General features: G+C 36.4%; 1 protein-coding gene across 6 annotated transcripts in view; it reads right to left on the bottom strand.

The window, feature by feature from the left end:
- Window positions 1-4,987: 4,987 nt before the first annotated feature.
- The window catches only part of LOC306865040 (septin-9-like), a 94,589-nt gene continuing 72,335 nt past the window's right edge, over window positions 4,988-27,241 (bottom strand). For all 6 annotated transcript variants that reach the window (XM_079409384.1, XM_079409380.1, XM_079409383.1 and 3 more), the window contains 9 exons: window positions 21,558-21,758; window positions 17,711-17,839; window positions 17,402-17,483; window positions 16,927-17,064; window positions 14,733-14,850; window positions 9,736-9,831; window positions 9,554-9,650; window positions 8,398-8,449; window positions 4,988-7,471 (listed from right to left, as the gene is read on the bottom strand). In XM_079409384.1, the coding sequence (XP_079265510.1) occupies window positions 7,339-7,471; window positions 8,398-8,449; window positions 9,554-9,650; window positions 9,736-9,831; window positions 14,733-14,850; window positions 16,927-17,064; window positions 17,402-17,483; window positions 17,711-17,839; window positions 21,558-21,758 (1,046 nt within the window). In that variant the 3' untranslated portion in view covers window positions 4,988-7,338. The remainder of the gene's footprint in view (window positions 7,472-8,397; window positions 8,450-9,553; window positions 9,651-9,735; window positions 9,832-14,732; window positions 14,851-16,926; window positions 17,065-17,401; window positions 17,484-17,710; window positions 17,840-21,557; window positions 21,759-27,241) is intronic.

Here is a 27,241-nt window from a genome sequence, read left to right as displayed (position 1 = left end):
AATCACATTATGCAAATATATCAAACTATTTGCATGATTCAGTTTGAGTGTTGCAGTTCATTAGTGTGGTCCAAACAAATGCTGGCTGCCTACAACATGACTGAGGCGGTTTCCCACAGTTAATCAAACAAATAGATATACAAAATGGAGAAAGTTTAGGGGAAACGGTAGAACGGTGAATGTCTAATTCTAGTAATATTTTGAAATATGCACATATTCACTCTTGCTGTTGTAAAGTTATACAGCTACAGTTATGTTGCTGGGTTTTTAAAGCAGGTTTGATTTTTTTTCTTCCTTATCACTCTGTATTTACAGGATTTCACTGTCCACTCTGTTCAAATGTGGATGAATGGCTACACATAGATGTGTGCACACTGTCAGAGCTGTGCGAGATCACTACCATCCTGCTTTTGTGGGGGTGGGTAGGGGTGTTAAATAATATTTTTTGTTTGTTGTTTTGTTTTTTTCCCCACAGGTTTTTAACATTCTAAAAGCTCTTTACTCCAAAGATACTACAAGCTAGTCAGTGTTTTCAGTCGGTGTAATGTATTGTAAGTTGCTTCAGCGGTATTGCAAGTATTGCATACAGGTGCATCTCAAAAAATTTGAATATCGTGAAAAAGTTCATTTATTTTTGGTAACTTATTTCAAAAAGTGACATTTTAATATTTTCTAGATTCATTGCATGTAAAGTAAAACATTTCAAAAGTTTTGTTTTAATTTTGATGATTCGAGCTTACAGCTCATGAAAGACAAAAATCCAGTATCTCAAAATATTTGAATATTTACATTTGAGTTTCAATTCCAGGTATCTCTTGTTCTTTGAGACCACAATAATGGGGAAGACTGCTGACTTGGCAATGATCCAGAAGACGAATATTGACACCCTCCACAAAGAGGGTAAGTGACAGGGGGTCATTATTGAAAGGGTGGCTGTTTACAGAGTGCTGTATCAAAGCATATTAAATGCAAAGTTGACTGGAAGGAAGAAATTGTGTAAGAAAAGGTTCACAAGCAACAGGGATGACCACAAGCTTGAGAATACGGTCAAGAAAAGCTGATTCAAACACTTGGAAGAGCTTCACAAGGAGTGGACTGAAGCTGGAGTCAGTGCATCAAGAGTCACCACGCTCAGACGTCTTCAGGAAAAGGGCTACCAAGCCACTTCTGAACCAGAGACAACGTCAGACGCGTCTTACCTGGGCTGTGGAGAAAAAGAACTGGACTGTTGCTCAGTGGTCCAAAATTCTCTTTTCAGATAAAAGTAAATTTTGCATTTCATTTGGAAATCAATGTCTGGAGTCTGGAGGAAGATTGGAGAGGCACAGAATCAAAGCTGCTTGAAGTCCAGTGTGAAGTTTCTGAAGTGCCGTGACGTCTGCTGGTGTTGGTCCATTGTGTTTTATCAAGTCCAGAGTCAATGCAGCCATCTACCAGGAAATTTTGGAGCACTTTATGCTTCCATCTGCTGACAAGCTTTATGGAGATGCTGATTTCATTTTCCAGCATGACTTTAGCACAAAGTGCTTTGCTGACCATGATATTACAGTGCTTGATTGGTCAGCTAACATGCCTGACCTGAACCCCATATGGAATCTATGGGATATTTTCAAGGGAAAGATGAGAAACAGTCGATCAAATACTGACGAGCTGAAGTCTCAGTAGTGCCTCAGCAGAGCCACAGGCTGATCGCTTCCATGCCATTCCTCACTGATGCTTGAGTTTGTGCTAAAGGAGCCCTGACAAAGTATTGAGTGCAGAAATTAACATACTTTAAAGAACTTGAACTTTTCTGTTTTGCAAATCCTTTTTTTTGATTGATCTTAGGAAATATTCTAATATTTTGAGATACTGGATTTTTGACTTTCATGAGCTGTAAGCTCTAATCATCAAAATGAAAACAAAAAAAACTTTTGAAATGTTTTACTTTACATGTAATGTATCTAGAAAATATGAAAGTTTCACTTTTTGAAATAAGTTAGCAAAAAAACCTTTTTCACAACATTCAAATTTTTTGAGATGCACCTGTACAACAATAATAAAAAAGGAAATACTTTTGGTACTTAAGTACTTTTAAAAGCAAGTACTTCTGTACTTTTACCCAAGTAAATATGTGTCTTCACAACTTTCACTTGTAATGGAGTAATATTTGACCTGCAGGATCTGTACTTTCACTCAAGTCATGGATTGTGTACTTTGTCCGCCTCTGTGCTGTTGACATACAAACTGAAAGTAGAAGACAAACAAGTGGAGTTACTTGGGTCTATATACATTGATGGTTCTCAACTGGTTTGGCTTCATGACCTACAGTACATAACACACACACTGCAGGCTACTTAAAATCAGCGATGTAATGTATTAATAGATGCGCAATTATAGGCCTATCAGTAGCCTACCATATGTTACATTGTATATGTAATAGTTCATATTTCTTTCGTTAGATCACCTTTGCCATCACGTAATCTTAAAAAACACAAATTTAATAACATCGTTAAGTGTGACCTTTAGCGAATCTTTTTTCATACCGAATATTATAATGTTATGATGCCTAAATTCACTGGTCGCATTTATTTTAGATGATTCTATTTTTAATTTTAGACATAATGTAGCATTTTATTGTTATTAGCCATAACATTAAATTGATTGAACTTTTATTGGGACTGTGCAGAATTTTTATATTGGCTCATCCTTAATAGGCCTGTTACAGTGGCCTTAATAAGCCCAAAATACGCTAAATTACTAGCATTTTATTAACATTAACACAAATATAAATATTATGTTAGCATTAGCCACAGATGAATTGGCAAATGACATGAATTTTGCATCATGGTAAGAGTTTGATGGCATTCGACCTCAACAATAGATATGGGCAGTGTTATTTTATTATCATTTATACAGTATACTAGTATTTATTAATATTTTGAATTAGCTTTTATTTTCATTTCATACAGTAATTTATTGTACAATGTTTTGTAATTTTTACCTTTTTTATTTTAAGTTTTAGCAATTTTAATACTTGTTTCAATTAATCGCCAAAGCATAATTAAAAAAAAAAAAAATGTATCTAATATTTATCTTTTATTTCAACTAATGAAATTTACTCTAAAGTGCTGTAGTGTTTGACATCAACACAGAAAGCAAAAAGGAATCTTCAGATTTTTAGCAGATTTTTATATAAAAATATAAAAAGCAGATTTTTATATTTATTTATTTATTATTTTCCAAAATGTAGATGAGACAAGACAGCATATAATTAGAGTGACAGCAAATACAAACATGCGTGATCATGCCCCCCCGATAAAGTAAAACTGCACATTTTAGAGTGGCCTTTTATTGTGGCCAGCCTAAGGCACACCTGTGCAATAATCATGCTGTTTAATCAGCATGTTGATATGCCACACCTGTGAGGTGGATGGATTATCTCGGCAAAGTGCTCACTAACACAGATTTAGACAGATTTGTGAACAATATTTGAGAGAAATAGGCCTTGTGTACATAGAAAAAATCTTAGATCTTTGAGTTCAGCTCATGAAAAATGGGGGCAAAAACAAAAGTGTTGCGTTTATAATTTTGTTAAATGTAGTTATCAAGGGTGAAATAAATGTGCCATCTTTAGAGCTTAGTGACATGTAAACAGTGGGGGCTTTTCCCACTAATAAGTGCACTCCAAGGGCTCTCTCGTCCTCATGAAGAGGGCATCCAGAGACAAACTATGCTCATTCAAATGGCAAATTAATTTAATTACAGCAACATGCAAAAGCGGTGCCACACATAAAGGGAGGAGCAGGAGGGAGGGAGAGCAAACAGACACAGTGGATAACAGATGCCTCGCCATCTTATTCCTTGGGAAACAGGAGATAAGGAATCTGGGAAAGAGTTTTGTTAGCTGAGAGGCAGAGGTGTAGACATAAGGTTCAAGCAAAACAGGGCACCATCTGTTTCTTGAAAGGTGAGAAAACAGGGCGCCATTTTAAGAGTGATAAGAACACATCTCCATTTTGAGATGATAGCAAGGGAGATACAGTAAATACAGACATGCAACATCACAATGAAGTGAAGTGTGGCCAAGTATGGTGACCCATACTCAGAATTTGTGCTCTGCATTTAACCCATCCAAGTGCACACACACAGCAGTGAACACAGCCAATGAAGCAGTGGACAGCCAATGCTTCGGCGCCCGGGGAGCAGTTGGGGGTCTCACCTCAGTCGTGGTATTGAGGGTGGAGAGAGTGCTGGTTATTCACTCCCCCCACCGACAATCCCTTCCGGACCTGAGACTCGAACTTCAGGTTACAAGTCCGACTCGCTATCCATTAGGCCACAACTGCCCCTGTAACTGTGTAACTGTGATGACAAAGATGTTAGTGAGGACATTCCTTTAGCCTGATGATACTTGGGGCAACTTTTTCTTTTTTTTTCCCACTTTAATCGTATTGAATCTCAATCTTATTCCTATAACACTTGAGTCTCATACCTACCGGTATACGGATCTCATATTCACAAACTCGTCAGTCTTGGTCATTAGACAGAGGTGACTGACTAATATTCTAGACGGCTCGTGCAATACTTTGCTCATTCCAGAATACTTTTTCAAGTCCCCAGAGATCCGTACGCACCTAAAGTAAGACTATCTAACCAGAGGTCATGACCATTAGCCAACTATAGAACCAAGTTGACCAACTTAACTTCCTCTAATGTAACTTTATATAATCATGCCGTGACGTCTCACCTACACTTAGTTAGAATAATATTGCAACAACCAGAGGTTGAGGGTGACCCAAATTTAGGTTGGTCAACAACACACTGTTGCTCTAAACGGAAAACCCCAATAGCCTCTATGGTCTAAGTATACGTAATTAATGGCAATGTGTTAGTCGGAGCTCTAAAACATAATTTTAGTCCGTTACTAACCTGAGCGCAGAGACTAACCTGAGTGTTGTAGACTTAACAATTAACTAGAGTCAATAACCTCAGAAAAAGTCAGAATAAAATCAGATGTAACAATTTATTATCAGTCAGGTAATGTATTAGTCTATCCAATTACATAGCCAATTCAAAGATATTAAATCAATACAAGACATCAAATTCTCAAAGATGAATCTAAGAGTAAGATGCATACCTGACATTTAGAAAAATACATAGTATGAAGTATGCGGACACATTCTGGCTGCAGAATCTTCTTGCAAGATTTCCTCAAGTACTCAGCCCAAGACAAAACATCCCCCGAAATGGAGACCGGAACTAACAGTTTGAATTTGTATTGATCAAGCCGAATTAACACCATTTGGGACAGATGGTAATTTGCATTGAATGCCACACCCTTTACAGTAATCAAACTCTCTCTTAACTATTAAGATATGCATTATCTTTTAGTCTACTTTTGTAAGATTGAGACCATTGTCCCACTCGCCCTGAGACAATTCAAATCATACCAAACATGACTGTAAATATTACTTGCATTCATGTATTGACCATTCTGAGTGAACCAAGTGGAGGGAGGATGGGTGAGGGGAAGCAAGGGGGTGGAAAGGAACTGATGCATATGTGAGATGCGTTTTCCCACATTTTTTTTCTCAGTGGGATGTGGAAACAGATGTCTGTATATTAATGCACTGTGTGTATTGTTCGTTTCAGAAGATAAAAGTGTCTGAGGTTGTGTAAATCTTACAATCTTCAAAAAAAAAAAGTATGTATGAAACAGCTATTTAAATATCATCATCATGGTATAAAGAGCATTGCAATATATATGATCAGTACTCATACAGATACAAATAATGTATTAGTATCTCCGATGTATTTACTGTAATACACAATATCCTTGTTAATAGAATTAGAAAATAAGCAATTTTCACATACTTCTAGAAGAGCAAATGTCAAATGATTGTCAAAATTAAATGCCTTTAATAAAAGCAGTTTATTTAACATGAATGACAATTTAATTTAACACCTAGATGGAAAAAGTTGCACAAAAACAGTCATGAATCATGGAGTGGAAAACAGGACTCATTATTAAATGTTTCCCATTACCACAAAATGTGTGCAATTACAAAGTCTAGACACATTTAGGAGTCAATTAATCATTTATAAAAAAAAAAGTCAAAGTAATTATTTACCATTTAAATCTTTATTTCTTTAAAATAACAGGATATCAAAGTTATTTGTGTTACTCTGAATACCAATACAAAAATTTAAATCACTATGAATATACAGCACAGGACAAAACAAAGATATTTTCCCAATGACGAGCATATATAAAGGGGCTTGCAGACAAGAACAAAGACTGAGGAATCTGACCATTCTTAAAAGTGGCTCCTCATCAGATGTGGCAGGCAGCTTCAAGGCACTTTAAGTTCCCTCTCCTGTAGGCCTTTTCCTCGAGGCTAAGACAAAACAAGACACTTAAACTGCCTGGAAGGTTTAAGATAAACGGCACTGAATACTGCCTGATAAAAACTGTGTACCGGGTTTATACGCAAAATTAAATGATTCATTAAAAGCCTATTGAACCCACTGCGATTCTCCTTCCAGTTCAGGTCACATTCTGCAATAAATAAGATCGTTTATGTAAAGTACATAACAATCCCATTTAATCGACATAAATACTATTCAGTTTGCATAATCTTTCCAACACAAATCCCAAAGCTGTAATTTCAATCATTACTGTTTTTATATTGTACCAGGGATCCAATGAGTCAGTTTTCCTGTAATTATTTGCACAGATGTGATAAAACAAATAGCAGGAACAATGGCACACCAGGTTCTCCACAATGCTGTAGGCAACCAGTATTAATTTTGTAGGGAAAGACATCAGATCACCTGTAGTTTTATAATGGTGCTGCCACATCAGCTCTGGTTTCAGAAGATGACTCACCCTTGTTTCTTATCTGTCTCACTCAAAATTAAGTATAAATATTAAGAGAGCATTCAACAAATCACATAAAAAGGAGCCTTCTGAGCAATCTCCTGTAAAAAATCAAAAGGAAGAGTGATGCATGTGAAGAGCTTTTCGCACAGCTTGACCAATCAGAAACCTGCCTCATAATCAACCTCTGCACACAGACCTGGAGAATCAACAGAGCGAGTCAAACGCATGCAGTATATGGAGAAGCTCTTTAGCAGTTGTATTTCTGACCTCTTCGGCCCTCCAGTGCCCATGCAGCGGGCGTGAGGGTTTAAGGGCACTGTGCTGGAGTTTCTGGGAGGTAAAGTCATTATGTGCTTCTCTAGATGGACCTCTTCACCTCAGTCCATGGCTGATGGAAGGGGTCGGGACAGATGGAGGGTTGGGGATTGGAGAGGAGTGAGGAATGGGGGTGGAGGGGTTGTTTGGATGGGGAGCTAGATTTCGTGGCAGGCCGGGTGGTGCTCGCCGACGCCGTTGGCCTGGGTGTTGTTCTCGTTGAGCCGACGGACGCGGTACATCTCGTAGTGGATGCTGCTGGTGATGTCTTTAATGTTCTGCATGTGGGTTCTGCAGGACATGAGCCAATCACACGTTAGAATGCCAAAAACAAGCTCAGCATGATGGACAATGAATAATGCAGATGTCACTAACACATTCACTTAGAATTAAAGTGACAGTTCGCCCAAAAAAGACAATCATCATTTACTTGAATAAGATTTTGACTTTCACTGTATGGATAAAACAAGGGTGACAAGAAAATAGCAAATGATGACAGAATTACATTCTTGGATAAATCATCTAGAATTTAGTGACATAGCTGTTCACTTGTGAAAAAGAAGTACACTTTAGCATACTTTTAAAAAGAGTAGTTACGGAAATAATATACTTTCAAACAATATACAGTAATGTTTTCTGACACTTAAATCCATGTTAATTTCAATTAAATGTATTATAGTTTAAATTTATAGTAAATGCATTTAGCTGAACTTTAGAGTGCCCTTTTGACCATCTTAACTGGGACTTCATTTGGACAAAATAACCTTTACAGTATATGCAAATTCATAATTATTTCTAATGTCTTTGAAATATGGTTAAAGTGTACTGTTGAATATCCTGATTAGGATTTAAACTAAAATATAATTTAATGTCATTTCTATTGAAACCTGTATATCACATATTTAAATATATTTGTAATAAAACATTTATAATGAAGTTGCAATTTAGTACATCAAAAATATACTAAATTTAAATGTCAAATAACACTTCAGTTAAAATTATAAATCAAGTACATGTGCTTTTAGTATGTTAGTCGACAAAAAAGTAGTGTACATCTTTGAAGCATGATTATTAAACCATTTAAAATCTACTTTTAATAAAACTAATTTGACACATTGCAAAGAAAAAATTTGCAGTTAGCAATTAACACCACTTTTTTTTTTTTGTCACAAGTGTATACTTGTAATACTGTTTGTTAACCACAGACACAGACTGACCTTATGAGGAGGTCCCGCAGGTAGGCAAACTCACAGTGGGCAATATTCTCAACTATAGACACCAAAACAAAGCAGAAAAATGAGTTACAAACAGAAGACAAAGAGCAATAAACAGATCAATTCAGTTCTTCCTCTCTAGCCATTTGGAGCAGCATAAAGCAATAACCGCTTGTTCACTAGGTGGAGTTGTTGCAGGTATACTCAGGGGGAGGTGGACAGAGATGAGACACAATCACCTCAATCTCTAGTAATTCAATTTAAACCGAAGCTTTCCAGAAAGATAACCCTGAGAGCCTGACAAATTCGCTGTGACAAATCCACAGCTGCAGGGATGTGAAAAAATGTTTATGAATTATAGATCACATCAAACTACATGAAATAGAACAAGAAAGTCTCCACGGAGTAGACATCCAGTACAGGAAATGAAAGGTTTTCAAAGAGAGACTTTGATAAGAGGAGTCAAGCTCTTCAGAAAGATTACAGGATAATTACAGAGTCATTTGATTCTCAAAACCTCTCACCAAAAATGAAAGAGTTTTTACTATGTGAGCTGCTAAGTACATCAACCGCCCAGATAGTTACTATTCAAACAAGGTTGTATTTTACTCTACAATGGCAAGTCAACAAGTAGCAAGCTTCTGACAGCTTCAGTGGCATAATGTTGATTATAACAGAAAATAACTAAGACTTTAGTCTGTATAAATTATATAACATAATACATCATTTTAACAATACTATAATCTAAAATTCGACATGATATTTATAATGTTACAAAAGATTTCTATTCCAAATAAATGCTTTTTCATCTTTCTATTCATCAAAGAATCCTGAGGTAATAAGGAATATTATTATATGTAATTAATTACTTGAGGAACTGGGGAAATGGTGAAGTCCCCATCAACGAGGCTCGGTGATAAAGGCATTTAACTGTCCAGCAGTACGCTGACTCACAGGCAATATGACGCACTCATAATGGTCTTCTGAGTGGGTCCTCATTTACCGAGGATAAGGCTTTCTGATGTTTGACTCATAGCCGTGCATCTGCGGTTAATGAGCTCCCTTGATGTGCTTCTGGAAAGTTGCTGTCTGCATAGTCTGCTAATCACTTTCTCTCTCTCTTCTCTAAAGAGGTTTAGAGAGCAAAGAGTCACAATACCTTCAATGGTTCCCCATTTTGTTTTCCTTCCCAATAGCCTTCTCCCATTGACCTGGTACTCCTGGTCACTTCCTACTACTGCAAAAGGAATCATCTCCTAATGGACAGAGGAAAGAAACCGATAATATCAGCATGTTCTTTAATGAACTACGGGTGTTTTTCTGAATGTACTGCAAACTCACTCTTATTTTCTCATTGATTGTTCTGTCCTCTGCATCCTCATCGAACTCTTTTTGTGGATAGACGTCAATGCCATTGGCCCGAAGCTCTTCCCTGATCTATAAAAAAAAATGACAGTCCTTCAGGAGCAAAGTAACCTATGTATATATTATGGATAAATAATTAAAAATCATGTTCTCTTTAGAAACACTTCATTTGAACCATTCATCAAGGACATTTCAAATAGCAACATAAACAAATTTATTATGAATGCATCAACTCTGTGCAATACTGGAAGTGACATCAATGTAATACTTTTCCTGAAAAATAAAAAAAATACCCATATTTTTTGTCCCTAACTGGTTAGAGAAGAAATGCTTTTGGAATCTGTCAGGAGCTTTTTCCAAAACTGAGAAAGATCTATGTCTGTGCTCCAAACAGCATGTGTTCCTGCTGTAAGAGGCACGCCAGCACAAGGAGCCGTTGAGGTTGGCGAGTACTTTCTTACTGCTATGTGAAACGCAACTAACAACCCCAGAACAGATGTTGCTTACCTACACTTCATCATGCCATGTGTCTTGGACTCATACCAGTGCTCTACAACGGCATAAACAAGTCCACTGCGGCATTGTTTCAGAATAATCAAAAGCAAAGAATAAGTTTGAGACATTCAAGGTCCTTGTTTTTTTTAGCCATGCCCTTAAGTAGTCTTAAGTAATACACCATCATATCGTAAATAAAACTGCATTAGTGCTTAGACAGGGCAGTAGTGTTTCTGTTGAAGCTGTAGAGACACCACCATCTGCAGTCTTGGAAATCTCTTAGAGAAGAAAGAGACTCAGTTTGCCAGCTACAGCTAGAATAACAGCATGACAGCATGTACTAGTTCTTCCACACATCAATGCACCGGTTTGTAGTATTCACATTATTCCACCGGGGCTTGCCGCACAAAGATCCACATTGTATTTCATCTGAGTCTATCTCATACAACATGCCTGGCACAAAAATAAAATATGAGTGTCCACGATAAAGGAAATGAATACCCTGAAAAATAAATATACTTCATTGCATTTAAAATATATTTATTTCATGATAAGTATACTAAATATAGATTGACATGTCTATACTAACTGAAAATACATTCTAAGTAAGGAATAATTGACTCCGGGCCATTGAATTATTAGAAAAATAATGCACACCCGAGGTGTTGATGCGGCCACGACGCAAAGTGTCATCAAATAATTGGTCGTCAATTATTCCTTACTTATTTCATGCTTTCATCAGGCACAAACTTAGTGTACTACAAATTCATTTGTAAAATACTATAAATGCATTTGGGGAAGGATGAAATATATATATATATATTTGTGTGTATATTTGTGTGTATATATTTATTCATCTTTAAGAAAGTACACTGGCTAGGTTGTTAATTCCATCTACAATATGTTTGAAACTTAAGTGATTTTCACACACATACCCATATACACTGACTGTTGTCATATAATTTAAGTAAACAAGGCCGCTGTATGAGGTCTCACCTAAGACTATGGCACAAGAGACAATATCACATTCTGTGTAGTGATATTTGTTTGTTCCTTCACCCCTTAAAAGTGTCTTAAGTATTTTAATAATGTGATTTTAACATCGGCCTTAATATAGGCTACAGTATGTTCAGTGAAAGGAGCTTGATAAGTCAGTCTCTCCTCACCTTATACTTTCATGAGCTCTGAAATTCACCAACAACCGGTTTTGCTGTACTTTAGCTAAACATCTGAACTCGGTAGAGTGCACACTATTGGGAATCTGTGTTTCAGATTTGGCACTCTTTTTGGGCAAGTCAAAGAAAATGTGAGGTATGAATTGAAACATCCAGTATGTTCCTGCTACTGTAAGGGCAGAGTTTCCAAACACAACTTTTGCCTACAGCACAAATGTAACAATGGGGGATTTGCAAATAAAACAATTTAATTTGTTAAATATTGAAGTAATACTTCAGTAATTTATTTTAGTTGAATCCTCCGTTGGCCGGTTATGATTAAATGTGCAATACAATACACTGTATTTCAGTTCTACTTGAGTATAAAAATGGTTTAGATAAAAATAGATGTTTTGAGTTGCAAATAATTATAATAATAATTCATAATGATGCAGTACTTTGTATAGTTATTAACTTTACCTTTTCAATAATTAAACCACACTTCAAATAGTGAACTCAATTTTTTGCATAATTTTGCATGGTTGCAAAGCAGCTTTACATACATATGTGACCCTGGAGCACAAAACCAGTCATAAGTAGCATGGGTATATTTGTAGCAATAGAAAAAAATACATTGCATGGGTTAAAATTATTAATTTTTCTTATATGCCAAAAATCATTAGGATAATAAGTAAAGATCATGTTCCATGAAGATATTTTGTAAATTTCCTACCGTGAAAAAAAATAAAAATAATAATATATATATAAAACTTCATTTTGAATAGTAATATGCATTGCTAAGGACTTAATTTGGACAAATTTGAAGGCGATTTTCTCAATATTTGGATTTTTTTGCACCCTCAGATTCCAGATTTTTAAATAGTTGTATCTCGGCAAAATATTGTCCCATCCTAACAAACCATACATCAACGGAAAGCTTATTTAAAAACATTGACCCTTATGACTGGTTTTGTGGTCCATGGTCACATATAGAAAGTACTTACAAAAGTAAAGATACGTAAACAACATATAGTCATGGATTTGAAATGGTGAAAGAAATTCACGAACTTAATCAGAAGGTTTATTACTTTAGTATTTTCCAAATACACTCCAATACACCTGTACCAACACACTTTTTTCCATCAATGGTTCTTTAATGTCCTATACGGACAACGACAATGTTGCACTTGGAAATGTGGACTGCAGCTCTTTGGGCTGTCAAAATATTATGACTTATTAAACAAATTATTAAAATAATCCTGACCAGCCCTCAAAACTACACAAAAAGTTAAAATGTCAAATAAATTCAGAGACGTTAACTACATGAAAAGTAACAAAATGTATTAAAATAATTTCAATTCATACGTCACATATAAATCTGCAGCGTACTGCGAGACCGTCAAACCGCCAAAACATTTCATTGCATTTTACATTAATATTTGTGCAGTGCATTGAGAGTTGAAGCGTGCCGTGACAATGGGCAGAGATGTTACGGATGGTTTTATTCCTTCCACATGCACTGAAACATAAGCAATTCTGCACGTTCACATTCTTCCTCCAACTAATGGAACTGTCTGTGTTTTAGTGCATGTGCAAGAATAAAACTAATGTTATGCCTGTTTATCCAATTGTTTCCTGCTGCGTTAATGACAAATCATGTCGGGTAAAAGGGAAGCAAAACATTCTGCAGATGAAATTTAATATTGTGTCCGCTGACTAACGGCTTCTAGTTTAACGCACTTTCGTGTTTTACAGGCACGTTTATTTCCACGTACCGCTTCCTGCACCTATATTAAGACTTTTCATATAATTTGTGCTGTCATTAATGGAAAAAAACTGTTTACTTATAGTAGTATTTGTAACAATAGCCTATAGAAAGACTACAAAGTAACCGTAGTTTATCACAGTTCATGTCTGCTTTGGTGGCGCATCTGGTAAAGTGAGTACTTGTGTGTGGCAGTGACACAGGTTCGAATCCAGTCTGCAGTGTTTCCTTCAGCTAATGTTCAAATGTCTGTGTCCAATGTTCCACTGATGTTCTCTGGATAACTGAGTTGGCAGGTATGCTGGGAGTGTTAGTAAAAGGCAATTTCTTAAGCTGTGCCATTATTTATAAAAGTTAATTTATTGCATTAGAAGCACACAATAATTGTGCCATTAGCACACTTCACGGTTACTTGGAATGCCATTGCAATGCATTTTAAAATCACTAAAAGTAAGTGATAGTATGACCTCAGTTTGTTATTAGTATAATATTAATGTTCAACACTCTTTCAGTGTAATTGAAATGCAATCGTAACGTCACCAAAATACATTTGAAGTTTATGTTGAATGAATTCTGCATTTTAAAAATGAAAGAGTAGATATTTAAAGTGTACTTAAGTATACTTGGAATAGTTCCACTTTAGCACAAACAAGTATATTTAATACAACTTTAGTTGAACTTCAGCACTGTTTGTACATAAGTATACTATTTTTTCACAAGGGTAATCTTTTAAAAATATATGTGGCAAGTTTTTAGAAATGCACACCGAAACAGAGTTTTGAAAAACAAAGAAAATGTCAGTTTAATGACTCAAAAAGTCGCGTGTAATGTACTATTAAAATATTTTCCTTACACCTTGAATACATGCGAGTGTACAATCCTTATTTCATTATTTTCGACAAAGTATTAATAAAATATATGCAAATATTTATTTATTTTCCCTATATTCAATAAAGAAAAATGTAGTGTGGCCAACATACCAACCAAATCATGACGTGACATTTTAAAACCTGAACTAACTTTGTCTTATCATAAAAATGTTATTTAAATATACTCTGCACCACTTCTATTTGATTTGAAAGCGTTTTTCAAAGATTAATATGCAGTGAAGCGGTTCTGTTGAAGCTTTTCATTTTTGAGAAATAATAACATGCTAAAAGGATATTCATATAAAGAAGAAAAGATTGTCAAACTACTTAAGGATTTCTTTTTAAGAATTTCATTCGGTTCATTTTTTCTTTCGATTTGTGATATTGGGACAGTTGTACCATTCTGACATTTTTGACTACAAAAAGATTTAGCAAATCAGTCACTTTTGTATGAATGGAATTTTTAAATGTCTTTTTAAAATAAATGAATAAATCATGACAATAAAGTCATGTCACTGAGCCATCTAACAAAGACCAGCAACACAACATGGCAGTCAGTAAAATTAACTTCTTATTCTACAGTATCTACAACATTTTGTCAAAAAAAAAAAAAAAACAGCACATGAACTTGAACTCTGTAAAGAAGAAAGCAACAACAATTGTTCATTTGTAAGTCAAACTTTAGCTAACCTTCTTTTTGAAGAAGTCCCTCTCCTCCAGAGTCAGGGTGTCAGCCTTAGCGATGACAGGAACGATGTTCACCACCTTACTAAGACGTCTCATGAACTCCACATCCAAAGGCCTAAGACTGAGGAAAATTACAAAGGAGAAAGAGATGTGATGGAGTGCACTTCTTAAAAGCACAGTTGTGAAACCTGTTACTACCACCAGAGGGCGAAAACCACCAAAAATACACTTGCCTTGAGATGTGACACACACAGACACTCTAAAGATGCTTGGGCATGGAAAGATTATTCACGCAATGCTTTTACAGAGGTGTAAGGAGACCTTTGAAAGTGAAATGGAAAAAAAAGTGAAAAGGAAAAGGCAGATTTTTAGAACTGAACAAATGTCCTGCCGGCGTGACTGCAGCAGACCCAGTCTGTAGTCTCTGTGGCTGACTGTTTGACTCTAACTAACAGAGCTGTTCAAAGTCAGAATGCAGCTGCTGAGCAGTGATGTCTGCAGAGCTGGATGGACATGAAACAGTCAGTCATCCACAGCGGCCCACAGAAAGACCTGCACCACACACTCTGGACCATCAAGACACCGAATCCATGGGTGTGTGGTTGGCATGTGTGCTCAGGGTCCTTAGATCTTTTTCAAAATAGGTTGGAGAGATGGATGGTGTAATGTCTCATACACTGACATCTCAAATTGATCAGAAGTGACAGTAAAGGTATTTATTACAAAATATACAAAATATCTAAATATTTCTATTTCAAATAAATTGTTGAAATTTCTGTTCATCAAAAAAATAAAAAAATAAAAAAAATAAAATCCTAAAACAATGCATCAAAGTGTCCATACAAATATTAAGCAGAACAATTGTTTTAAGATTCATGTTTCTTGAGCAGCAAAAACTATTCAAATAGAAAACAGTTATTTAGAATTGTAATAATATTTCATAATATTACTGTTTTATTGTATTTTTCAACAAATAAACACAGCCCTAGTGAGCATTAGAGACCTCTAGTGTGTATATATATAATATTCAATTCATATATTCATGCTTTTATTAATCTTATGTACAGGTCATATACTACACTGTATTTCTGCTGACACAAATTAAGCCCGGAGAAGGCCGATTTTGTGGTATAAACTCTATTTAGGTGGTCTGCTTTACACTTCTTAGTCCAGAAGTCTCTTAATATTTACTCTGCTATCAGATGTTAGACAGACAGAAAGCATCTTGGCTAATGCGTGTCTTGCCTCTGTCAGGATAACTGAGCATGTGTACATGTGCATATACACATTTTATTGTAAAGGCCACTAAAAACTATCCTGCAGTATGTGAAGATGAATGCAGAAAGCCTGGAAAATCATGCTGGCCAACAGCAGCTATAAAAACAAGCATACACAAAGATTCTCCATCAGAGAGAAACAACAGCACAGACCACCCACCTAATCTGGCACTAAGATATTATTAGATGTAACAAGGAAATGTGCTAATGGTAAACAGTGAAGACAAATCCCTGATGTAAACAGTAGCTGCTCAGGAGGGCAAAGCGCATTTCGATCTATAAAATGTTTTAAAATCCCAAAGAACTACATACTGAAATGAAGATGGAAAAAATGCTTTTTGGCTTGTTAAATGTTTCTGTAAGAGTCAAATTGTTAAAAGCCTGCCCTTCCAGCCAAGGTCAAGCAGTAATGTGTTATACAAGGCCTTGTTAAAATAAGTGTGGTGACTCTACTCAACACCAATTTTACAAGCAGGTCAGGTTTTAAATCTAAAATTATTAAAATAAAAAATGTCCAGCCAGTTCCTTTTTCTAAAAAAGGTCATGAGAACAAGTCTTAGGTGGTATTTATATCTGGTCACAGTTAGCGTGTTCAAGTGTAAATTGAATGTGCAAAAATGAGAAATCAAGACACCTTGTATAGTTCTACACACTGTGTAGAACTATACAAGTTCTATACACTGAACATCGCCCTTATTCTACATGCACTGACACATTCCTAGTTTTCCCCTTTTATTGTACATAATCGTTAGGCAGGAAATGTACAACACTTTCATGCTGACAGAGCTGATATTAGTTACTAGATATTAGGTATATGCAGCACAAGTCCTTTAGAGTGATCCAAAGTGCACTTATGTTCACATGGATGTTTAGGTAAATAAGAATCTGTTTCAAGTCACTTCTAAAGTACATTTACTAACCAGTGTCCTGTGGGTGGTATGAAGTATATGCAGCAGTGCACCCGTGAGTCTGGGATCCTCTTCTTCCTGTCAATATTGATCTCTTCCTGCAAGTACTGTTCATACTGGTCATTGATGAACTTCATTATGGGCTGCCAACTGTTGAAAGAAGATAGAATGAGAGAGAAATGTAATCCTCAAAATATCTTTAGACTAAGAGTGTTTAACGCTATATTGATCTCTCAGGATTTTCCAATCAATGAAGTGTTGATCAGGATCACTTTGATGGTTGGGGATGTTGGCATGCGGGTTTATTTTGGCGAGTTTGATTGTTGTTCTCCAAGCATTGCTTCACAGACGGCGCAGAGCGTGCCCAGAACAACTATACCAGCCAACACTGACAGAACTGATTTAGAATGTCATTTATATTTCACAGAAGAGGACCTGAGTGAACTAAGCGCATTTTAGTCAATATCAAAACTGGGGGCTACTTTACCAATTCTCGTTGCTGATCTGGTCACCAAACCCCGGTGTGTCTATGACCGTCAGCTTCATTCGAACTCCTTTCTCCTCGATATCTGTGTAAAAGATGACCAACAATATTAACACACACACACACACACACACACACACACACACAATAAAGCACGTGCACTTAAGCTTGATGAAATTAAGATTTTATTAAATTCTAGTGAATTTTAGTCTCTTTTAACTTAAGATCAGTACGGGTGATGGCCATGCATGAATGTATAAATGACACATTAATCAAAAATGACAGAAAATGGATCTAGCTGTGCAGCTTTACCATGACTGATGGACTTGATCTCGATGGTTTTGGGAATCTTTTCCTCAGCTGTGCCCAGGAAAGACTTACGGCTCACCTTAGACTTGAAGAGCGTGTTCATCAGTGTGGACTTCCCCAAACCACTCTGACCTGTACACATGTACAACAATTATAGCAACATAAGGCTGGAATACACTACAGTAATTCTGCCCAGATGAAAAATCAGAGCCAATCTACAGATTTTTGTCAGTCAGAATTGACAATTTCATAGAAATCACAATGTATGATGGGAACAGACTGATTGTTTTTGAACTTCAGACTTTGTTGGAGGAAAACATACATGTTTGATATTTTTTAGCCAATTTTATAACACATTGTTTTCATTGTTAATTTGTCTCACAGCAACAAGGTGCGTTTCTGCTTTAGTTTGATGTGTTAAGAACAACTTCAAAGTCTGGGAGTCTGTGATTCTTGATCGTTTAGTGTATGATGCCCACATTTTTGTTACAGTAGGAAAGTGTATGATGGCCAGTGTTTTAAAATTTTCTCAAATTTTTAAAAGTCATGTAGTGCACTATTCCAACCCTAAGATGAATGCATGAGAGCACAGACTGAGAAACAGATAAAAGAATATTCACTTCAGGCGTTTCAAAATGGCACTAGCATTTGCCGAATTACTGATCTTTAATGTCAAAGTTAAAACGTATCTATACAAAAATATCTAAAATAATTACAAAAATAATTACATTTGGCAAACTCAATTAAATATCCCTTTGAGTATATGAGTAAATCAATCATTAAGGAACAGAAAGAGCATGGCAGAGCTGCAAATCTTCTCCAAAAACTGAGACTAATGAGACTCTGAAAAGAGCTCAGCTTCAGTGGCTGAGACAGCTTTATGGGAGAGTGGCAAAGAGAAAGCCACTGTTCAAAAATGTCACATGGCATCTCAGCTACAGAGTGCCAGAAGGCATGTGGGAGACTCTGCAGCCAGCTGGAAGATGCTTCTACGGTTTCATGAGACCAAAATTGAGCCATTTTTTGGCTGTCAGACTAAACAAGCCAAACGCTGTCCATCATCACAAACACACCGTCCCCACTGTGAAGAGCAGCGCTGGCGACATCATTCTGTGGGGATGAAAGATGATGCCTGCACATTAACACAAAGCTATAGTACATAATAATGGCTTACAAACAACATTAATGAGCCATTAAAATACATTAAAGTCAGAGTCTAGATCTCAATCCAATTGAGAATTTATGGTTGGATGCCTATATTGACTAAAAGGGCGTGAATACTTACGCATATATTTTTTGTTTTTAATAAATGCAAATCAATCTTAACAAATTTGTGGAATTTCACTTAGACATAAAACAATGTAAATTTACATTACACAGAAGATGGTTTTATATAACAAGACTTACAATTGAACCAATAATATTCATTAGTAAAAATATACTTATATATTAAAAATATACTAGTAAAAGTTTAAATTAGAATGTATTTTTGTACACAAGCTAGAGCAAAGGTAAAATGCATTTTTATTTTTAAATAAATAGTTACATTATTTATTTGATCACTGCCAAAAGACTAAATAAATCAATGTAAAACATCAAAACACAAAAACCTCCAAGGATGTTGAATACTGTTTAAATGGCCTTCTTCATTCACAGATCACGAGTAATGCTTCCACTCGAGCTGTCCTGAGGGTTGAATGAAACTATCATTTCATTGGCTCTTGCTAACAGAAGCTTGTGTTTAACTGTGGTTTTCTTCAACCTCGCTAGCTCAAATCCGTCAGCCTTGGTCTCATCACACTGTAGTAATGAGGGCCTGCTCCTTTCGGCAAGAAGCAGGGCTGCTAATTCTCTCTCTCTAAACACCCTGTCATCCAATCCCACAATTGACATTGGATTCAGATGTGCCTTGCTGCCTTCCTTTCCCTGTATACTGCCTACAAAGGCAACACTTTTCAACTTACTGACACTTGTTGAATGGAGTCAGAACAAACGGGCTGTAGCTGGGAACGGGTGAGGGTTGGTTCTCTAAGCTCTGACTGGGTTAAGTCAACAGCAGGTTTGGCCACACTGACCCAAAGAGCCACGTGAGAAACCAGCTGCAGCCTTGCGCAAGTACAGGTTCATTTTGCTGTCTTCAATGGAGCTTGTAATTATTTCCTCTTGTAAACACTACATAAATCATTCAAGGTTTAAACAAGGACTGCGTCCTCTGGGATGCTAATGCTGAAATGGAAAAATACCACCATGTGATGCCCTAAACGTTTTGCCCTATCAGATTACTCAAAACACACATTGTTCCTTACTTTACATTCTTATTTCCTCATTCCAAACTCCACTTGTCTTAAGTTATTAACCCATTTTTCACAAGCGAACTGCAAGACTTCAGCAACTTAATTTCAAAATCTAAACAACAGAATTCTGTAAAATCAAACTGGATGTTTGCCTGTTCACATTTTTTTTTTTTCAGATTCGAGTGTAAACTGATCACGATCCTGAACTGACTCCTATGTGCAAAAGAACAATAAGAAAGATGGCACACAGCATGCTGTTATACGGAGGTAAATTATATGAAGGCCACTGAAATCAGTGTTTATGCAAGCCAGCAAATTCATGCACATGAAAAAAGTAGGATACAGGCGAGGATGTGCGCATTCCGACTCATTTTGCCAGCATGGGTCACATATGCATGATATTTTTCCCAAAACCATTTAAATGGAAATTGCAGCCAATTCTAAAGATTTCATTGGTTGTATCAATCACAGTGCTGATTACCTACTCAATGCTGAAACAAATAATAAACCCTAACCTAGTTAGTATAGAATTGGTAGCCCATCCTGACCGACAGCATTACTGTTTGTCACTCTGAACTCTTAGCTGAATTCCTGAAGTCTGAAATTTTCTTGACAGGTGACTATGTGAGTGAGTAGACCAATGAAATTGGCTGCGAGCGTTATTTGCAAAAACAACACAAGAGTCATACCACTATTAATCAATGCACCACATCAAACCATCATTTCAAATTACAAATATTTCAGTCTCCTAAATTACTGTATGTGGCATGTCAAGTATTGCTGACTATTACCATTTCTGAGAATGTACTGTAAGCTAACACTAAATGACACATTCAGTGCACTACAAAGATTATGTAATCACTGAATATGTCAGTTCATGAATGTCAGTTTAATTACAGCAGGTTTTATTTTTAATCTTCTGAAGATGTGAATGTAATTAAACTCATTAACAGACTAATGCATCTAACAGATTAAAAACAGAAACTGCAACAGATATGCAACCTCATGAGTCTAAAGATAAAACATGAACAAGCGCACACAGGAACACACTAACATGTAAAAATGAACATAAAAATACACATGAAATAACACAGCCTGACTGGTGGCATTTAATTGAGCACTGCTTATGAAAGCCTGCGTGTAATTGCCTCGCGTAGGTGTGTGGTTGGAAGCGTTATGGACAATTGAAGCTTTGATTACCATAAGATTGTTTTATTAAAGGTTGAAGTATTTAAATGCTTCTCTACAATTATAATTTATGGCACTTTCACTTAATATAAAAAAAAAAAAAAAAAAAAAAAAAAACTTTCACCAAATGCCTAAATTACAGAGTATTTTTTATAGCAAGGCTATTACTGAAATTACCAATGCGGGGAGAAAATGACACAAAATTTGATTAAAATACAATTTTAGACTTTAAAATATCTGAAATAAAGCTACTAGGTTATCAGAAAAAAGAACACTCTACTGATCCAGCACCACATAATAGTGCAAGCATTTAATAGAAACGTATCTGACTGATTTCTCAGAGATCAATGCTTGAAATGTTGACTCACCCACTACCATGATGTTGAGTTCAAAGCCCTGTTTCATGGCCTTCCTCCTCATCTGCTCCAGGATGGCATCGATGCCCACATAGCTGAAGTCAACGCTGGGCTTCTCCAGGCACATGGCTGGGGGCATCTCTGGTATGACAGACTCTGCCATGATGCTATTACTGCTGCTACTGCTGCTGTAGCTGGAAATGACCTCTGACCCTGCAGACATGAAGAGAAGATAATATATCATGGGGTATTGTGTTTTAATGCTCATATGCACTCAACAGAATTACACTGCAGGGTATTTTATAAGCTGTTATAGACACTCTTGGAGAGAATTTGCTTCTACACAGCTGGAGAATAGACATAATAAACAGGGGACTCTTCTCCAGCCTGGAGCCAGCTAGCACATTTTTACTTCTCGATTTAAATAAATATCCATTTATTTGAGGCGTATTATTGGGCCAAAAATGTTCTCATCTCTCTTCAAATGCATCCATCATGTGAAAGAGCCCCTCTCCAAATCATCTAAATGACATTAGAGTACAACAATCTCATGACCCCTCAAAAATCAGGTTGGGATCACACTACATTACGCCAAAAGCCAAGGCGCATTGCGTCTGGAATATGATCGGATCGCGTAAACCACATGGAACAGATTTTGACCACATTTAAATGAGGGTGTAAATGCATATGCATTGTCGTTCAGCTACGAAAGTAATATGTAACAAGGTTGCACTGATGAATAAATCACGTCACCCTGACAGACTTGGAATGAGAAATGACATTTCTTATCTTTTCTGAGGGGTTGAAATGAAAGGAAATGCAAAACATGACAAAGTATTTTGAATGCATTCCTTCAATGTTTTTAAAGTTCCGTAAATTACAGAGATGCTTCAGTTAAACGCAACCCGAAATCAAGTGCGACAAGAACGATCAGATTTCCACCCAATCATGCTGCAGACACACTGGAAAAATATCCACACATTATCTGAATAAGAAATGCTCATCAACTCCAGGTCTAAAAGGCACCATTATGACAGATGCTAAACTATAGGTCTCAATAGATACATTTTAAACCAAAAGCATTTTATTTATTTTTTATTTACAATTAAAAAAAGCATTTTTTCTTCCATACAACAAGATTGTGTCACATGTGACTTCACAAGAACTAGATAAGAAATACCTGACATTTAAAACAGAAACTTCCACCAGCCTCCTTCATGATGAAAAAGACAGGAAGCACTTCCTTTGTGTGAGAAACATCCATAATCAGTGAAAAGGCACTCATGTAGAGATGATAACACTGGTAGCAGAGAAAATTCAGGCTAAACAAAAGATGTTTGTACAACTTTCTTGTTTTAGGCAGAAGATGCAAACGGAAGTCAAAAGAGCCCCATCTTAAAGCCTGCAGCCCCACAGTGAGCCCCATAGATCAGTGGGTCCTTCCAGCAGACAAAGCAGTTAAAAATTCTTCAAGTCAGTAACCTGATCCACTGGCAGCTCTCAGGGCTCGGTACAGTTATTCAGAAAGTCTATCGGCTTCTCTCCTCCCTGACAGGGCGTCAAGCCGACAAACCCGCAGCCACTGGATTCCTAGCTTCACAAAAGACCCGCTCTGCCCCAGAGACTCTCCAATGTTACATTACCTTACGTTACAGGTACGGCAGGGAAGCCGTCAGCACAGAAACTTGATCTGAATAGTAATTGATATGTTTAGAATGCATGTTCACAGTTGACAGGGTGACAAAACTGAACCAGTGAGTAGAAAGAGATGCTTATGTCTCACCTTGACTGTAATGAGAGAGAGGAGGACATCCGTCTTTTATGACACAGAGAACAGACAAGCAACTATTCAAGTTATTTGGAAAAATGATGTGCAATAATAGCACAGTCATTTGATGATAACATTGATGCACAGATATTAAAATAGTTCAATAACCAATAAATGTCAGATATAAGAATTTTATAATGTTTTTCCCTCTATAAAATAATGTCTAAAATAAAACAAATAAATATAAATAGATATACAGTGCACAGCATAAATGAGTACACCCCCTCTAAAACTTAAATCCAGCAATTACTCTTTACTTAGATGATGACATGTTAGAGTTCTTTGGAGATATAATGTTCCGTCAAGCCTGCTTGATCATTTACCAAAGAAGAATGTCAAAATTATTCAGCAAAATAAGATTTTATCATCAAAGTGATAAAATGCTGTGTTGCAAAATGAGTACACCCTCCTGAACGTTACTAAAAAAGAAAAAAAGTGTATAGGTTTAAGGTTATTTTTGATCAACAGGTAAGTATATTGAACGAAAAATGTTAAAGACAAGTAATTTCCTGACAATTAAAAGTGTTATATAGCACACTGAATCATACTCAGACTTAATGCTGGCAGCAGTGGAACCACTTAGGAGAGAACTGCCAGGTGACTTATTTCTTAGCATAAAAGAGGACAATGGTACAAGAGGAATACCAAATTATTGTTTTAAGTGTGAAAATATAGCAGATGTAGCACCAACATTCAAAAACAGTGGATTGGTGACAAGGCTCCTGAAATAATCAGGTCTTCACTTTAAGTTTTCATTTAGTGATTAGAATTTTTGTTAGAAAAAGAGCATGAGAAATAACATGCAAGTGTCTCAGAGCCAGCAAAAGCTCTGAAAAGAGTGACACTTTATCTCACAGAGTATGATCAGCCTGCAGAAGTGACATGCATGGTTGTTGTCACCACTAGAATTACCTACTGTAGCCAAAGCAAAATAAACTCATTTAACCTCTTCCAAGGCCAATATTCACAAAATAGAGACTTCTGGAAATCCATACTCTGGTCTCAAGAGACCAAGTCAATCATTTCGGATCCAAAAGTATCCAAAATGTTCTGGTGTTGCAAGAGGAGGAGTACAGTGAGAAGTGCTTGGTACCCACATTGACGTTCAGTGATAGTAAAGCTATTATATAGGAATGAATGAGTGCTAAAGTTGCATGAAATTACTCTTTACTCTCCACTCACTAAATTGTTCTATTCAGCGTCTTTAGTCAAATATCTCCATGTACAATTCTTCCCAGACAGCTGATCTAGCTCTTTCTGCTCTGATTAAGTATTCTGAAAACAGATGGCAGGCATGTGGCAACAACGCTTTTCCTATGAAGAAGGCTGTATGAATAGAGAGTCATATTTCCCTTACACTGTTTATATTGCAGTTACACTGCAGCCGGTGAGGAGACACACCTAGCTTCCACCTCTAATGACCAACAGACCACTTCCTCAGTTCATTTAGATCCGTTCACATTCCCTCTTACTCTACATTCAGTCAGGTCAAGGCAGGAATCACCTTCCCCTTTACATTTCACTTCTTGGCATCTGCCCCAACATCCTCCTCCTGGGTAAATACAAAGTGATGAATGCAGAGAGTGAAAGAGCACTTTGCTGGTGGACTTTACAATGAAAAAGTCATCTCTAGCCTCTTTATACCATTGTCAATAGAAGTTAAACTGAGGTAAAGCAGCATCAAAATGGCCCATGCTGACTTTGGCCGAAGCCACTGTATTGTCAGTAAGCATAAATGACCAATACAAAAACCTCCCTCAATGGGAACAAAGGACAAACAGTTCCAGTACCAGAACAGTATTTAGGCCTATTCCTGACTAAAATGAATTGATCTAATATACATTACAACATGCCTTTAAGAAAAAAGAAAGCAGTTCCTGGCAGGGTGCCGGAAGCAGGGTGCCGGAGCCCAATCTAAAGCCTTCTCACACATTTCCACCACAGAAAAGTTCTGGGCCAGAGAAATCGGCTACCAGAAACCACAAACATAAAAAAAAATAGATACACACATCCTGCCTTTACATCTGTCATTTTAAATATATGGCATGTGTAAATATATATATATATATATATATATATATATATATATATATATATATATATATATTTATTTATTTATATTTATATATACACCTGTGTTGCATTTATTTGACCAAAAATATAGTAAAGACAGTAACCGTAGTAAGGACCTATTCTCACTATTAACTAGTTGCTTATTAGCAATCATATTACTAGCATATTGACTGTTTATTAGTAATAATAAAGCACATATTAATGCCTTGTTCTGCATGACCACATTTTAGATCTTTTAAACCTACCAAATACCTAAACTTAACAACTACATTACTAACTAACTATAAATAAGCAGCAAACTAGGAGTTTATTGAGGGAAACCTCTCAGTTAATAGCGAATGTGTGTTTGCTATTCTAAAGTGTTACCATAAAGACAGTAAGATTACTCCAGTCTTCAGTGTCACCTGAATTTTCAGAAATCATTCTTATTTACGGATTTGCCGCTCAAGAAACATCTATATCAACTTTAAAAACAGTACTGCTCACTATTTTTGTGAAGATGGTGATACATTTTATTTCAGGATTCTTTGATAGAAATCTTTAACATTATAAATGTCTTTACTGTCTCTTTTGATCAATTTAATGCATCCTTGTTGAACAAAACAAAAAAAGTATCTTGCAAATGAATAAAGATGCAGAATCAAATTATGTGTTCAATGTTTAAATATGTTGATGATATTTTATTTGGTTCAGAGTGCAGCTAGTATCTACAAATGGGATCTTCTAGAATGCAGTTCTAGACAAGAGCATTCACTGCCCTAAGGGTGATTTGGAGGAGATCCTCTTTGGCTCACAATAATGTCCGGCATCTTAATACCCTCAATCAAGGAGAGTGTTTTACAATAGCTGGATGTCTCTAGAAAGCCCACCTGTATTGACGAAGGAATCTACAAACAGCATAAAGCCTGATCAAACACAAACATTGGGTTGTTTTCTCATCACTGAACACACTCAAGTAAGCAATTTAAAACCTTTTTTCACTTACGTTTTTCCCTATACAGAGAAGAACTTATGCAAGTTTATCAAGGATTTCTTGGCAACGTACTAGAAGTTCTTCAGAACTGTTTTGTAGAAATTATTGCCTGTGACACATTTTTGTACCCATCTGTTCTTGGATCAGCTTCAGCATCTAAAGTAAAAAAAAAGTAAAGTATCTAATGGAATAAACCCATCAGCCATCACTATGACACATATTGAAAGCGTATAAACTCCCTGACAACAGACAGTCACAACAGAGGAAAAAAGCTGACCAACGAATCTATGATTTCCCTTCATCCAGGACCACGTGCGATGTCTTTCCTGAGTGATACTGTGCAACTCAGAAAAGTAAATTGACCCCACGTCCTGTCACACAGAATGGAAATCTATGCCTGTAAAAGGAGCTGTGAACACAGGTGCTTGCACACAATCAGAGTGACCCCATAAATCTCCAGTGCCATTAGCCTGAGAGTTACAAACTTGCCAAATTAGCAAAACAGCTGGAAGACATTAAAATCCCATTATAATAGAGCAAAAAACCCACTAAATGAAGGCTAAAATGGAATATTAGAGCCTGCTTGTGTAGATTATGTCCCAACAGAAATTTATTAGACAAACTAACCTTCAGTTCCTGGTTGCAACAAACCCCGTCTTAAGTCTCCCCTCAGTTCTTAATTATAATATTAAGGGATTATCACTATGGGAATTATTAATTTATAGGCTCTGTACAAATAGCTGCAGTAAGTTAAATGAACATTTTACTCAAAAATATACATTTTGCCACCATTCACACCAGTGGCAGAGCGGCCACCCTGGG

This window comes from Barbus barbus, assembly GCF_936440315.1.
Source record: "Barbus barbus genome assembly, chromosome: 4".
NCBI classification, from domain to species: Eukaryota; Metazoa; Chordata; class Actinopteri; order Cypriniformes; family Cyprinidae; genus Barbus; species Barbus barbus.
Note: the sequence above shows the minus strand (reverse complement) of the source record. Positions and strands in the feature narration are given on the sequence as shown.